The sequence below is a fragment of the Ursus arctos genome, unplaced genomic scaffold, assembly GCF_023065955.2.
Source record: "Ursus arctos isolate Adak ecotype North America unplaced genomic scaffold, UrsArc2.0 scaffold_26, whole genome shotgun sequence".
In the NCBI taxonomy this organism is placed as follows: domain Eukaryota; kingdom Metazoa; phylum Chordata; class Mammalia; order Carnivora; family Ursidae; genus Ursus; species Ursus arctos.
This window is the reverse complement of record NW_026622941.1, coordinates 24462474-24478002: the sequence shown is the minus strand read 5'-3', so window position 1 is coordinate 24478002 and position 15529 is coordinate 24462474. Positions and strand designations below refer to the sequence as shown.

The 15529-nt window shown below is 37.7% G+C and overlaps 1 protein-coding gene across 2 annotated transcripts in view; it reads left to right on the top strand.

The window, feature by feature from the left end:
- ITPR2 (inositol 1,4,5-trisphosphate receptor type 2) overlaps positions 1-15529 on the top strand; it is a 472588-nt gene that overhangs the window by 252572 nt on the left and 204487 nt on the right. For both annotated transcript variants that reach the window (XM_026502230.4, XM_044385596.3), the window contains 2 exons: positions 1095-1237; positions 6247-6355. In XM_026502230.4, coding sequence (XP_026358015.2) covers positions 1095-1237; positions 6247-6355 — 252 coding nt within the window. The remainder of the gene's footprint in view (positions 1-1094; positions 1238-6246; positions 6356-15529) is intronic.

Genomic DNA, 15529 nt, shown 5'->3' with positions numbered 1-15529 from the left:
TGTCATTGCCCACAGACCATTTTAGAAACATGTCAGTGAGAATGCTTTCAGCTATAATTAACCCAATTTTAATGAAAAGTGTCTTAAACAGTAAAAACTATTTGTTTCACATAACAAGGAATCTGGAGTTGGGGCTCTTCTCGCACTGGTTAATTTAGTAGCTCAATAGAGTAGGGCCCTAACACTGTTGGTCTCTTGGCTTTCAGCCTAAGGCTGTTCTCCAAAAGTCATACGGGGGCTGCCACACATTTTGGGTTCGCATTCTCAAGCTGTCTTGAGAGCCACAGGTAGTTTCAAAAGAGTCTACCCCTGCCTCCCCTAACCACTGCCTGCTCAGCTGAATCACCTGATGTCCTATTAGCTAGGACAGTGTCACATAATCATGTCTAGAGTAACCACTGGCAGGGGAACTGAAATGACCATGACTGGCTTAAACTAATCAACCATGACCCTAAGCTGAGGGGGCTCATCTCCCTGAGGATGTTGCTGCCTAGTTGAGAAACAACATGGGGATCCTATTAGCAAGGAGAAGGATGGAGAAAGGCGGGTAGGTGACCAATAATGTCTATCAAAAAGATGTAATTTGAAATAGTATTAAATGTCATCGAACCCTTGTGAAGTGCTAATACTGCTTCAAAGAATATGTCAAGGAATTTCCCCATTGGAAGACACTTTTAGTTCCAGATGACCAGAAATACATATGGAACCTTTTTTTAAGCTGTTCCTCAAGCACATTCCAGTTTATTCTAATTTGCTGAATACCTATCATGTCTCCGTTAAAATCCTAGATACTGCAGGGCTTGTAACAGGGGCTTCACTGACTTTTCACCTTGTGTATATATATCCTTAGAAACCATATACCTACCCACCCTTCTCTTCTCTTAGCTTATAAATGAAAAAGGTGACCCAAGTAGTATTCATACAGCAACCAGACTATACTTAGAGCACAGACATTTGATGCCTTGGGAAGGTAGGGTACATCTCTGAAATTCCCATGTCTTGTTTCTCCTTACTATTCTTAGACCTGTCATATCTCCAAGTGATAAAATCTGACTTAGGTCTTCATGTGGGTTCTCTTGTGCTTTATTCCTTAGGATGTAGTGGCCTCATTGGAGCAACAGTTCAGCCCGATGATGCAGGCTGAATTCTCAGTGTTGGTTGATGTGCTGTACAGTCCAGAACTACTGTTCCCTGAGGGGAGTGATGCAAGAATAAGATGTGGTGCTTTCATGTCCAAGTAAGTGGGTACAATCTGAGATTCTGCTAGTGTTACCAAACCAAGATGGCCTCTAACACATTTCTGCTTTTTGCTCTGCTGGTGCATAATGGCAACCCACAGAATATGGGAAAGATCTAAATCCATGTTAAATACTTCCAAAATTAGTAATTTGATTCAATTGAAATTTTATTTTGGTGAAAGTCAAGTTATATTTTGCTAAAGTTTACTGAAAATAAAATGTCATTATTGGGCACGAAATATCACATGAAATAATATTTTGGTTCTAATTCCTCTCTATTCCTCTCTAATTCCACACACACTATGTGGTGTCACCTTCAAAAAGATTCCTGTTTAAAGTCACTTATTTTCATTAACAGAGAGGAAGGAAGGGGAACTAGCATTTATTGAGGTCTTGCTATGTGTGTTATCGTCCTCCTTGTGCTTTCCTCTCATATCTGTCTGCACAAACACTGAGAGATTGAGGGCTCAGCCTTGTTTCGGTGGTGGGAAGGCTGAGGCGTGCTTTAGATGAAGAGCTGTGACGTCTCCACATAGCTCTCTGCCATGCCTCCTTGACCATCCTCATCTGCAGCCTCTCATCTACTTATTTCTCTCAGCATTTTTGTGCTGTTGTCGGATGTAGTACAGCTGATGTGTTTATCCTAAAATATTTCCATTTTAATGGTAAATGAGTAATTCTCAAGGAAGATCTGCAAGTTGTGAGAGAAAGTGTAACCAGCTCCAGAAAAAAGAGACAGGTCTTAATGTTGAGGCCACTCATTGAGTGATTCATTCAAGATGGCAGTCAGAGGTACTTCGTCTTCTTGGATGGAGAGTCGGAGGAGGTTGCCAACCCCCTCGAAACATATCTATCACAGCTAATTCCTGCATAGTTGAAGATATTGCTGAAACCCCCTCTATTGACTGTGATGCATGGAGGTAAAATTGGAAGGACTGGGGGACACAAGAAGTGTGTTCCTTCCTTTTACCAGTTAAAACTGGGATTTGTGGAGAGAAAATAAGATATGGGATGAGAAGAACTGACTGCAGGAATCATTTTGAAGAATAGGCGGGGTTTTTGTATTACGGCCAGAATCATGGATTCTTGGCACTAGACCCCCTATGTCTTATGGGGACTAGGAAGAATGTGTTCGTCTGGACACTTGCCAGTCTTCTAATAAGAATTTTTAAGTGAAGGGGTCCAGCGTATCTGCAAAACTGATAACCATGGAAGCCATTAGAAAAAAAGAAAATTAAGTAGAGGTATTCATTAGTATTTCAGTATGAAAATAGGGCCTTTGAGAAATACCCTTTACCTTTTATGAATGTATATAAATGCATAGTATGTGAATTAAAAAGTGGGTAGTAAACGAGGATTGTAACTCCAGGAAATTAATATGACATTATAGATATATCCCAGAGACTTGATAGTCTAGGACAGGGGCTGGCAAATTGTGGCCTTCAGGGTAAATTGGTCGTTCTGATCATTTTTGCAAATAAAGTTTTATTGAAACACAGCTACACACTTTCATTCACATGTTGTCTATGGCTATTATAGCATTGTTACCTCGTTGCCACAGAGGTTGTGTGGCCCACGAGGCCTAAAATGTTTATTCTTTGGCTATTTAGGAAAAAAGTTTGCTGACTCAGTGCCAAGAATTAGGCTGTCAATACAGTAGTTCCTAGCTACACATACCTTTTTAAATTAAAATTTAAATGAATAAAAATACAAAGAAAATATTCAGTTCCTGTCACATTTGCCACATTTTAAGTGCTTAATGGCCATATGTGGCTAGCAGCCAACAAATTTGATAGCACCGATAGAGAATGTCTCAATTATTGCAGAAAAAGTTATGTTGGATGGCGCTGGTCGAGAATTTAAAGATGTAGGTCTCTGAAAAGATGACATAAAGAACTCAAAATGCCAAGAAAATATTGGCCTCTGCTGAACATGTGCTGAAAGCAAATCTGTTGCAACACCAGGTACCTAAAAGGAGAGACACGGAGCAATAGAATAGTGGGAACATATTATAGATACTACACTCAGATGGAAAAAAAGATGTCACATACTTTAGTGGTTAGAGAAGAGATTTTTGTGCTATTAGGATTGTAGTATGGCCAGCGGCTCAGGAATGTCTGTTTTCTGCTCTAGTGCTTATCCTACTCCTTCCCTAACTCTGTGAAGAACCAAGGGTTTTATGTGCAGGGATATCTAATAAAGTTAGAATCCAACTTTATTAATAGCTATGCAAGGGGCCTTGTATTACTGCACAGAGCTCTCTGGTAAAGCTTAGCTGGAGAAGAGAGCTTAGGTCCAAGGCCTTTGTGGGGCCTCCGACTTCCTCAAATGAATTTAATTCTTGGAACTTGTTGACTCAGATCGGTCTGGTGCAGAATGTGAGGGGTAGATCCCAGGAAAGATCCCAAATTCCCATGTCTACTTTGTCCCATAAATTCAGAGAGAAGAGAATAAAGAAAGAATAAGTCAATGTAGGTGTTAACCTTTAAGGTGTCTGGTTACAATCTATTCAAATTAGCACTTCTCCTCCCTTATGAAGGAAAATCTCAGAGTTTATCAGACTATGAGATGTGCTTCCTTTTATGGGTTTAAAAATTAATATAGGGAGGAGAGGAAGACATTAATTTAAAAAATGAATTAAGAAAAATATAAAATATCAGAGTGCATCTCATATAGTAAAAGTAACTTTTGTGTTCTTAATACACTACACATATGTATTTATATGGTGAGTTGTTTTGTGAAACTTACCTTTTTCTTTAGATCATAGAAAACAATTTTAGAAGGCCACAGATTTTACTCAAGCAGACATTATGTAACAGAGGAATACCTTGTATAAATCCCTAGCAAATGGTATTCACCCTTATGCTTGATGTTGTCAAATGGTTGGTGAATGAAGTATTTATCTAAAGAAAAGTTAAAGAAAATTAAAATAGCCTGAGAGAAAAAAAAATCAAAGGAAATTTACGACGACCACCAAAATTATGTTTATGCATTCAAGGACTATCACACGAAAGAAAGGATGAAATAGCAGAAGTGTCAGGAAGGCAGGTGTTCTCCTTGCAAGGAGAACTCGAGAACAGTTATTCTGCCTGCTGAACCTGACCACGTGAATATAGGACACCTTGCCCAGAGTTCACATGTCTGAAAGGAAATCACTGTTCTTTCACTGTGTGCTACTCCTTCAGCATGGCATGGGAATCGTTTAAAAATCTCACTTGTCCATTCACTCACCCTGTCCATAAATTTCAGGTGTCTGTGATCTGCCCTTCCTCCTCTTCTTCCACTTCCAATTTGTCATTGACGAGTCCTGGCTATTTTTTTTTTTTATATTACTTCGTGTACAATTACCCCATCACATGCCTGTTCATCCCTTGCCTTGTTCTTATTCTTCCACGTCATCTTTCCCATATAGGCAGGGTCATTCAGGTCCTTTAAAACAGGACCTATTTTCTATAAATTCCAGACTCTTTAGTGTAATATTCCCAGTTCCTTCTTTTCAGATAGCATCTCTTATCCTCTCTTCTTTCATGTCTTCATGTGTCAGCTGGCAGTTGGAGTACTTATCATTTCCTGGACAGGAAGGTCAGCTTTCTGCCTCTGCCCTTTGTTCATATCATTCCCTTTGGAAGGACACCTTCTCTCTCCACCTTTTCCTGCCAGGTGAAATCTTCGTCATTAAAAGTTATCTCTTCATAGGAACCTCTTATCAGCGCTAGGAAACTTCCCCAAGAATGTAGTAGTATCTTTGTGTAGTTTATGGCACTTGCCATTACCTGTATTGTAACACTTATCATATGTAAGAGGTGGCTGACTGGGGACTTTCTTCAGAGTAACTCTGAGACTCAAGAGATTAGTAAATGGGTCATGTCACGACAGAATGGTGCTTCACAGTCTTGGCTTTGTGGCCTGATGGACATAGGTCTATTTCCAGATCCTACCACTTAATGATTGTGTCACTACAGGCAAGCTGCTTTATCTCTCTGGCCCTCTGTTTTCTCATGAGCCTGATAACAGAACCCGTAGCATTGGCTTGTTGTGAGGATGAATTGAGAGGAGCCGTGAGAAGTCCTAGTACTTCACCTTGACACCTGAGAAGCGCTGACTAGTCATTATCTAGTGAAAGCTCCCTTTTCCTCGGGTTATGTCCCATAGTACTCCTGTTATGTCACCGAAATGGGACCATTCCAATATGTTCAACATCATTCTGTTTTCTAGGAAGACGCGTCTCACAGGGTCATTGTGAGAACCAGCTTTTTCTGAGTTTTATATGATAAGCTATTCATTGTGATTATGAACATTTTACTTGATTTTGAGTTCTTGAGGATGATATATAGCTATGATCTTCAAACTTTTCTCCTGACGGAACAGCAGTGCAAAGGTTACCACTATAAAATTAGAATTTTTGCCCAAATTATAGTAAAAATAGTACGTGAATAGACTGTCTTGATGTTACTTTGTTGTTATGGTTTTTTGCTTCTAATCACAAAACTGCCTGTTTCTACCAAGCCCTTGTAGTGAAAAATAGCACATTATTATTAACAGAAACTGGAAAGTAGCCCATTATGCTGAGGTTGCAGTGTTGTATACTGCTGCTGCACCTATATAATTAAGTAATACAGACTATGGGAAATAATACAGTATAACATAATACAATAAAATATAATATGCTGCAAATATTCATATTTCTCTACTAGTAAAATTGTTTGAGTTCATAGGATGGGATTAAAGATAATCAGTGTCTCATTGTCTTTTAGAGTATTGTGTCCCACTAAAAGTATGCTACTTGAACAAATTTGAAAGTACTGAAATATACTGCCTGTAAAGCAAAGGATGTTTTATAATACAAAGTCTGTGAGCTGAAGCGTAATTTTAAAGTTTTGAAAATAGGTATCGTGTTTACTTCATATTCTCAAATAATAGTGTGACTTTTTTCCCTCTCGTATATGATGTTACTATACACCCGAAGAGAAAGTACTGTTGTATTTAAGATTTAATATTCTGCTTTAAGGTTGATTAATCATACAAAGAAACTAATGGAGAAAGAAGAAAAGCTGTGCATTAAAATTCTTCAGACTTTACGAGAAATGCTAGAGAAGAAAGACAGCTTTGTGGAAGAGGTATAGTTTTTAAATTTTTAGTATTTGAAAATAAAGTAGAATTTCTAGTATGCCGTACCAATGAATTACATGGGCTATGAGGTGATTGCTTGTATTACATACTAATGGCATGTGTACTTAGATGAATTAGATAATTTGTTTGTATGGTTATTCATCTGTCAGCTCTGGCTTGAATTGAGAAAAAACTAAGATTAGAATGGCCCAAGTATTTGGCTCATTTGTTTTAATATATTTTATCTTGAATATGTGTATTTTTCTCGTATAGACCAAATGACTTTTTTTTTTTACAATGAACAACTGAGATTCATTATTAAAATTCTGTATAAAATTCTGCTGCATATTTAAATGGTCTGTGCGTTTGGGCATGTGTTGATCTTTTATTGTAAATATATGTCCCTTTCGTTTTCTATAATATTATGCCTTGTATTATAAAATAATACTATTTTTTAAGTGGAATAGTAAGTTTCTATTCTTACCTATATTAATATAAGTATTGCACAAATGATTTTCAGGGAATATAACTTATAGGTAATAATTGTCATTCTGTTATTAAAAATGACAGCTCAGGTCCTCATTAAGAGATAGCTAGCAGCATGTCTAATACCCAAGGTGATACACTTAAATATAAAATATAAATCTAGTGAGGTGGGTTTTGTTTTGTTTTGCTTTTTATTTTTTTAGCTAGCTATCTTTACTTACATGTTAGGTATCAAACAAAATTTGTACCATGTTCCTTAATAACTTTATGGTCTGATTCTGCAAATGCTAATCATCTGATATGTTTAAAATTGGAAGAATTTTATTTATTAATTTATGTATATGCTATCTAATTCCAAAAAGATTATAGTGGTAGGGTTTTTTTTTTATTTAATCTTGTAGAAAAGAAATGCAATGGGATCTTGGATATTAATAGAAGGGGCATAACTTCAAAACTCCATTTGAATCAGATGCTTGCTTTATGATCAAAATGACTTGCTTTGCATTAGTTCTCTTCATCATTTAAACTATGTTTGGGAAGCAAATTACAGAAATAAAGGTGGTCAGTGCAATTTTGGCAAAAGTTTCTGTAACATAGGACTCAAGAAAAATGCTTATAAGTCTGAGTATTTGGTATGCTTGTAAAAAATGGTCAATTTCAGACCTTTTTGTTGTCTTTCTCTGGTTCCTTAAAATACTGCTATAGATGGTTTGATTTTGACTGAAGTACTAGATCCCAAAATAGAAAAATGGGGTCAATATAAATTTTTACAGAAGAGTGAGGTTTATAATAATAGTAACTTGTGCTTAACAGGAGATACATAAGAATTCCAATTTTATGTAACAGATTATTATGGAACCGCTCTAAAGAAAATAAGGAAGAAATACAGTAAGATTTTACTTTGACTCGTTAAAAGTATTAGTGTATCTCCCAAACCACCCTAGAATAAATCATGCTGGCACCTGTTTCTCCTTTCCATTCCCGCTGCCTTTGCTAGTTCAGACTTTCAGTATCTCTTGCCTAGAAAGCTCCAGTAGTCCACCTCTCCGAGACAGAGCTTGAAAGGAGGCAGAGCTGCTGTTTTCAAAGTCCAAGAGGCACCATTCTCATTTGATATGATGTGAATGGCACCACCAGGACATAGCCCATAGGGAACACTTAAGATGAGAAAGGCTAGTTGGGGTTGTTCACTCAGTCACTTATCACATATACTATGAATGATACTAAATGCTGGTATTGTGCCTGGGCACTGGGGATAAGGAGAGGAATGACACAGCTTGCCAGGGGCCACTGTGGGATACAATTCACGTGCTAGTGGACTTGTGGAACCTAGCCTGCAGAGATCCTAAGAGTCTTTCAGAAACTGTCAGGGGCTCTGCACTGCCTTGGTGTTCCAGACCCTTCATTACAGTCCCCAGTGCTTTTTGTCCCCACCCTTCCTCATCCATTAGCCTCCAGAAGTCTGTGTGGTTGTGTGCCTGAAATGTACCTCAGGCTTATCCTGCACCAAACCTTGCTACATTTGGAATCATGTATTGCTAAAATCCAGACAAACCTCAGTAACCCCTCGTGTTATCTTTGCAGGGGAGCTCTAATGGGTAGTACTTATCACTTGTTCCAGTGAGTGGTGATTACCTTCTCAATAGAATTACCAAAATACTTTGTGCCTCTCTTTTACGATGCCACAGGCTATTTCTGAGTATTTAGTCCAAGCATTTGTAAAGGATGTCATTGAGACCCAGAGATGTATGGGATTTGCCTGAGGTCACACAGTAAATGCCAGACTAGGACTTGATTTAGAGCAATTATTCATGTCAGTGGCGGGGGGGTGGGGGTGGGAGTGAAATGATTCACCAGTCTGAGTGAAACGGCACTGGGTAACAGATTCAGAAAGCGGTCAAAGATATTCTACGACTCATGGTGTACTCTCAGAAAAAACCCTGATCATCCGTAGTAGGATGATAGGTGTCTGTGTTTTCATGATTATATGAGTTTTCCGTTTACCAGAAATCGATCTTATTGTTTTGGAGGTCAAAAGCTTAAAATCAAGGTATTGGCCAGGCTGTGTTCTATCTGGAGACTCTAAGGGAGACTTTCCTTGCCTTTTCTAATTTCTAGAGACCTCCTTCATTCCTTGGCTTGTGACTCCATTCTCCATCTTCAAAGCCAGCAGCATAGCATCTTCCACCCCCCCCCATTCGCACACACACACACACACACACACACACACACGCTCCACTGTCACATCTCCTCTCTGACCCTTCTGCCTCCCTCTTGAAATTACACTTATATTGGACCCACCTAGATAATCCCGTCTGTTCTCCTATCTCAAGATTCCTCATCACACCTGCAAAGTCCTTTTGCCTTGTAACATATTCACTGGTTCTGGTAGTTAGGGCACAGACATAGTTGGGATAGGCCACCATTCAAATATCTCAATAATTCTTTTACTGACAGTGAGAAATGACATTGTAGATGGAGAGTTTACTTGGGGCTGATTAAAATTGCTAATGTAGGACAGTTTAAATGTGAATGAATATAACAAAAAAAATGTGAAGACACTCAGAATGGCAGTAAGTCACAGAGGGTACCTAATATATGGTTGTCTGATAACTGAATTTCTACCATCAACTGGTTGCCTACTGTTTGTGTTCGAAGTATTTCCAAAAGATCTCTCAGAAGTAAATCAAAACTGAGAACTCACACCAGGGTACCAGGGTTTTTCACACTAGCTATCCTAATACAGGTTTCCCCTGCTATCCCAAAGTGGAGTGTTCCTATGAAACCTTCTATAGGTCAAAATGGTATAAAGCAAATAAGTGATTACCATTAACTTATATGGAAAATTTTTCTGCATTCCTAGACCTAAGATATAACCTCTCTTAGGCTTTTCTGATACCTTGGGACACATCTTGCAAACGAACGCACAGACTGAATGGAAATAAAGCACAGGTGCTCACAGACACAGTTCAAAGCTAAGGGGCTTGATGCTGACATGCTTAGTGTGGTTCCAGGGGAGAGAGCTTCGGTGCTCGCTGTCTCCATCATAGCTCCGTGCCATGTTTGCTTTTTTTTTTTTTTTTTTTTAATAAAAGTGAAAATCTTCAGATTTCTTTCAGTGAGTGAAAACAGGTATAAATGTAGGTCTTTTGTAAAAGTGAAGCGGTGTAGTGTGAACTTTCAAAAAATGTGAGGATATGTTTCAGACTCCACGTACTTAAATTCACAACCTTAAAAAAATTGCCATTTACATTTATGCTTTTTTGGTTTCCAGTATCAGAAGTTGTGTATGTTTGTGTAGCTGGTAAAATTTAAAAAAAATTGAGCAATGAAACCTAAATTTGCTTCATGGTTGAACAAGATGCCCTTTGAAACAATTTCCAACATTAAGACCCCAGTTTTCTGATTTTGTTTGCCTTAAGTAAAATCATCATGTAACTGCATTTTATCTGGCATTTAGTCAATTATTTTTAAAACATTTACAATTTATAATACTTTGATTGCAATTCCTAGATGAATTTTACTTAATATTCTTCCTTGTTTCATGTTTCTTAGTTTATGCTAAAAGTTTGAGAGAGAAGATGTGGATGGGCAATATCTTGAAGAGATATTATAAGTAGAGGAAAATGTAATGTTCTGTTGTGTGTGTCTGTGTGTGAATCACCTAGTCATCATATATGACTACGTGTCATACTCTAAGTTATAGTCCTTAATTTTATTGAAGAATAAAACATGAAAGTTACATATAGCAAGTCCTTAAAGGGAAAAATTACCAGAGTTTTTTTAAAAAATGCCATATTAGTATATGTATGTTTACAATTTGGAGAGCGAAAGGGAAGAGAAGGAATGTTTTAAAATGGCTTCAGGGCAGTATGATTTCAAATGTTCTCAATCCTGAAAGCCATTTTGTCCCACTCTTATTTCTGTGACCTCTCTACCACAAAAAAGGAATACCTGATAGGCTATGTGTGCTGTTGAACAGAGCTGTGTGATTATAGCCCCGCACCATTGTTTTGTGTATTTAAAGATGTTTCAGGTCCAGATCTGAGTAAGGGTTTACCTGAGGTGGTAATGGAGGTACAAGCTATGGGGGTTGGATAGAGGTGGTTGATGAGGGGGAACAGGGAACAAGAAGGACTGTGTTCAGAGGATTGGTTTGGTTTTCAGGATTTTTTCCCCCCTTCATCTTATACTCATTAGTATCCTTGTCCATTAAGATTTACAGAGCATTACAAATTATTCCTCTCATAAAAAGGGAGAATTGTATATAAATCAGAAACATAGATGTCTCTAAGTTCTGATCCTAAATATATAACATTTGTGGCTTCTGTACTTTAGAACTGGAAAAAATAATGAGTACTGAAAATATTCGCTGATAGCCTGTGCAGCTGGTAATTTAACGATACTTTCCTTATGCTGTAGTCAAAGAAGTTGACCTATTTAGAATGCCAATCATAATTTCCCCTGAGAATATGTTGCTACCTACTCATAAGTTACTGACATACGTATGATCTACAGGACAACAAAGATATTTCAGTCAAATTTAATATTCTTAAAATGTTCAGGTTCCAATGCTATATATCCTTGGAATTAAAGGAAACTGCCTTTAAAATAGCCATGGACTGGTTTGTAAGCACTGATTTTTATTAAGTGGTAACAGCTAACATTTATCGGGAGCTTACTAGATATCACATACTGTCCCTGATCCTTTATATGTATTATCTTGTTTTCATCTTCAAGCCCATGTTATACGTGGCATATTACCTCCCTTTTACTAGTGAGGAAACAGGTATAGAGTTTAAGGTCACACATCTGACAGGTGGAACAGAGCTGGTATCCCAGCCCAAACATTTTTGGCTCTTGAGCTCATACTTGTAATGGGCATATTAGAGCCAACAGGATATATGACTTGTAATCATAACCTTTTATTTGCTCAGATATTCAGCTAAATAAAATGAGAAATTCTTTGATTTATTCTTAATAAAATCTGCATACGGATGTATTGGGAAGCATAAACCATTTATTCAATGGGCTGCTAAGGAATATGCTTGAGATTTTAGACCAAGTTGATGATGCAATAGTTGTGGGATTTTTCAGGTTTATTGTTACAGACCTACAGATCAGTAGCGGAGCTCCCCACATCCCACCCTGTGATCATAGTCTGAGCTGTTGGTACCCTGCATATTAGATGTAAAAGTTCTAAACAGTACTTTATAAGATGACCATCATAGGCAGCCCCTTGCGGAAATGTGGCATTCAGCAAACTGCACAGCGTCTTATTGAGAGCCGTGATCTTTACGAATGCCCAAGTGGGGTAGGTGGTATTTACACATTGAACAATGATGGCAGATAGTGGCTTCTTGATTTAAAAGTTGGTATCTGGAGTGATATGGAATAAAGGTCTTTAAGAAATGATGCCTTTAGTTATTTTTAAGATAACCTCCATCATTTTTTTTTTAACTCTAAAATTTACTGTCAGCTGAGTTAACAAGAATTTATTCTTTTCCTCAGCAGGAAAAAAAATCATTGTAACTAATCTTTTATTTCTGATTTTGAGGAGCAGCAAAAAGAATAAGCCAGAATTATATCAAGGAACTTACCTCCTACATCAAATATGCAGACCTGTCAGTCTCAGCAGTAATCACATTGTTGCAAATTTGTAAATTGTATCGAGCTCCTCTTGTCGTAAGAGTCTGTGCAGAATCATTCACCTTCTATGCATATATTCGTTTCACTTTCTAGCAGGCAAATAAACAAATTTAAGTAGAATTGCTATACAGAGTGCACAGTAGCTTAAGAATTTGATAATGACTGTTTTGCTAAGGGAAAATAAATTTCAGTTTTTAGCGCCAGCTGCATTTTGTAGACTTTCTTATTAAATACACTTTAGAAGTGAGTGCATTTTTTTTTTTGCAATGTTCTGATGCTGTTTTAAACTAGGTACAGTAAGTGAGGTTGCAAACATGTTGTGCTGTTTTAATCATTTATATATTGTGTATATGTGTTGTTTAAATTTAGGTAACTAAATAGTTGGAAATATGAAAATATGTTGATGTCTCCTTACAGTAAAATATCTGTTGTAGAAACATAATTAATATACTCCTTAACTTTGGAATCTTTATTTTATATTTTCCTCTAGACAAAAAGACTGTGATTATTTAGGTGGACATAAAAGCAAACATTTTTAGAAATTTACTTCTTTCAATTGCTGAACTGGCTGGTCACTTGTTAGGCCATAAAATTGCTAAATTTACCGGGTTATAGTCATTGTAATCTCATTATTGCAACAATTTACAAAGTTTTTTTTATTACACCTTGCCTTTACTTTTCCACTTAAAAATCTGACATGGTAACATCATTGCTTTGGTGGCTTTTGAGATATGCTGCGATGCTGTAGAGATCAATGACTAAAAAGATCATGATGAAGACATTATCGGTACTCAAAAATTAGCCAACCACTCATTGCCACTAGTAAGTGTAAGACATTTGGTAGTTAACGACTGTAGGTGAGAAATGGTATTGTGATGGAAGAAAAAAAGAACAAAAAGAAAAATGCATGAAAATTAATTTATTATGAAATTATATTAGTTCTTTTCACCTAAATCTAAGTTAAACCCCTGTTCGGAAGCATTTCATGATTATTTTCTTTTAACTTCATGTTATTCTAGTTTGTAATCCTTTCAGCACTTATAAAATCGTATCTGTCTTATTAGCATAGATATTTTAATATCATGCCTATGAAGAATTTCTTTGCTGTATGTTGTTATTTTAAATAAATTAGAAACTCCTCAATAGGTCTGATGCATAAGATGAAGAAACGTCCAGAAGGCCTTTCAGTGCTGAGATTGCAGAAAGCACGATGTTGGATAGACTGTGTAGTCTTTGTTGCTGTCTGACTTGAAAAGTAAAAGGCGAAGGAATGGAGGGTCCCCAGCCCCTGAACAGTAATGGTGGGAGCTCAGCCAAGGGAGGCTGGTGCAAAGGAAGGATGACCAGATCTGAACAAGCAAAGGGGAGGAAGGTTCTAGCCACTGGGCTTCTTTTTCAGGAAGGCTGAAAGGGACCCGGGAAGAATAGGGAACGACCCAGGCTGCAGAAGAAGGAGGAAAAGCCCACTGTAAAACCAGGAGAATGAGGGAGCAGCTGGGGCTCAGGGAGAGGCTGAGGCCCAGTCATCCAAACGGGGCCACTGAGTGAGTCGGCTCAGCTAGAGTCGCTAGCTGTAGCGTCCAGCTGTAGGATCTTCTGCCCCAGGGAACCTTGGTGTTTGGAGCTGGTCTGTGCTGTTGCTGTCGTAAGGAAGGAAAGGTACATAGAAAATTCGTGAAGCAAATTGGGCCCGATACATTTTACTTTTCTATCTGCACGTTCATTTCTGGACTACTGTTTGAACAGGTCCTCAGAGAGGGGATGTATACTCTGGTATGTGAGGTGCTAAAGCTCCCTCATTATTATTGATGTTGTTGTAACTTTGTTGACTGTGCGACTCTAGGGAAGGAATTCACAGAGCAACTATGTGTGTGCCCTTGGATCCTCACTGTAACTCTCTGAGGTAGAAAAGTATTTTTTAATCTCCATTTTATAAGTAAGAAGACTGAGGCCTAGAGAGTACAATGATCTAATAAGAACCATACAGAGCAGGAATGTGAATCAGAGTTTTCGGAGTCTGCTCTGCATGTGATGCTTCTCCACGTGGGAGAGAATTAAATAATGTTGGGGGAAATAAATGATAATTTAAATTTGCTTTTACCTTTTTAAAACCACCTCCTTGAGGCTTTTACTTCTTTTACAGGAGTTCGAATCTGAAGGTTCAAGAAATCTTAAAATAAAAATTATAAAAAAGGAAATGTATTCTTTTTTTAAAAAAAATTATTTATTTGAGAGAGAGAGTGAGGGAAGGGCAGAGAGAGAATCTTCAAGCAGACTCCCCACTGAGTGTGGAGCCCAGTGTGGGGCTCGATCTCACAACCCTGAGATCATGACCTGAGTGAGCTGAAACCAAGAGTCGGATGCTTAACTGACTGAGCCACCCAGGCCCCCCATGGAAATGTATTCTTATCCATTCTTAAGTACAGGCACTAAGGAATAGTCAACAGCTCATGCTTTTATGATGCTTACTGTGTTATAAAGGCCAGATGCTTGCATAAATGCTTCACAGTGTTACTTCATTTAACCCTCATAACAACATGTTGAGAAAATTGTAGCACAGGAAGGTTAAGAAACTTGACCGAGGTCACACAGAAAAAGGGAAAAAAGGATGAAAACTCAGGCTGTCTGGCTCCAGGGCCCATAGTTACCATCACTACATGAGACTGTCTTTATTCTCGTCTGGGATCAATTTACAAAGCTGTAGGACTGTCACCCATGGCTTTCAAAGGAAAATGATTTTCCTCTCTAAAATAACACAAAAAAACCATAAGAGATTTCTTTTGTTGTAATGATTTTGAACATCTACTGTTTACTGAGTTTTTCAGAGTAGGCTTGGTTTTTGCGCATTCTGTCTGGTGCTTGAAAATCTCAGGCATTTTTGATAAATCTTAGTTACAGTGAAACAACACACATTTTGAGTATTTGCAGATTGCTCTGTGTGACTGTGAGGTTTATCATTACTTAGTTGTTCCTAACCCTTGGCTGAAGTTTTAATTAAAACTCAAATTATAGACTATACTGCTTTTACTGTTACGGAAGAGAGAAAA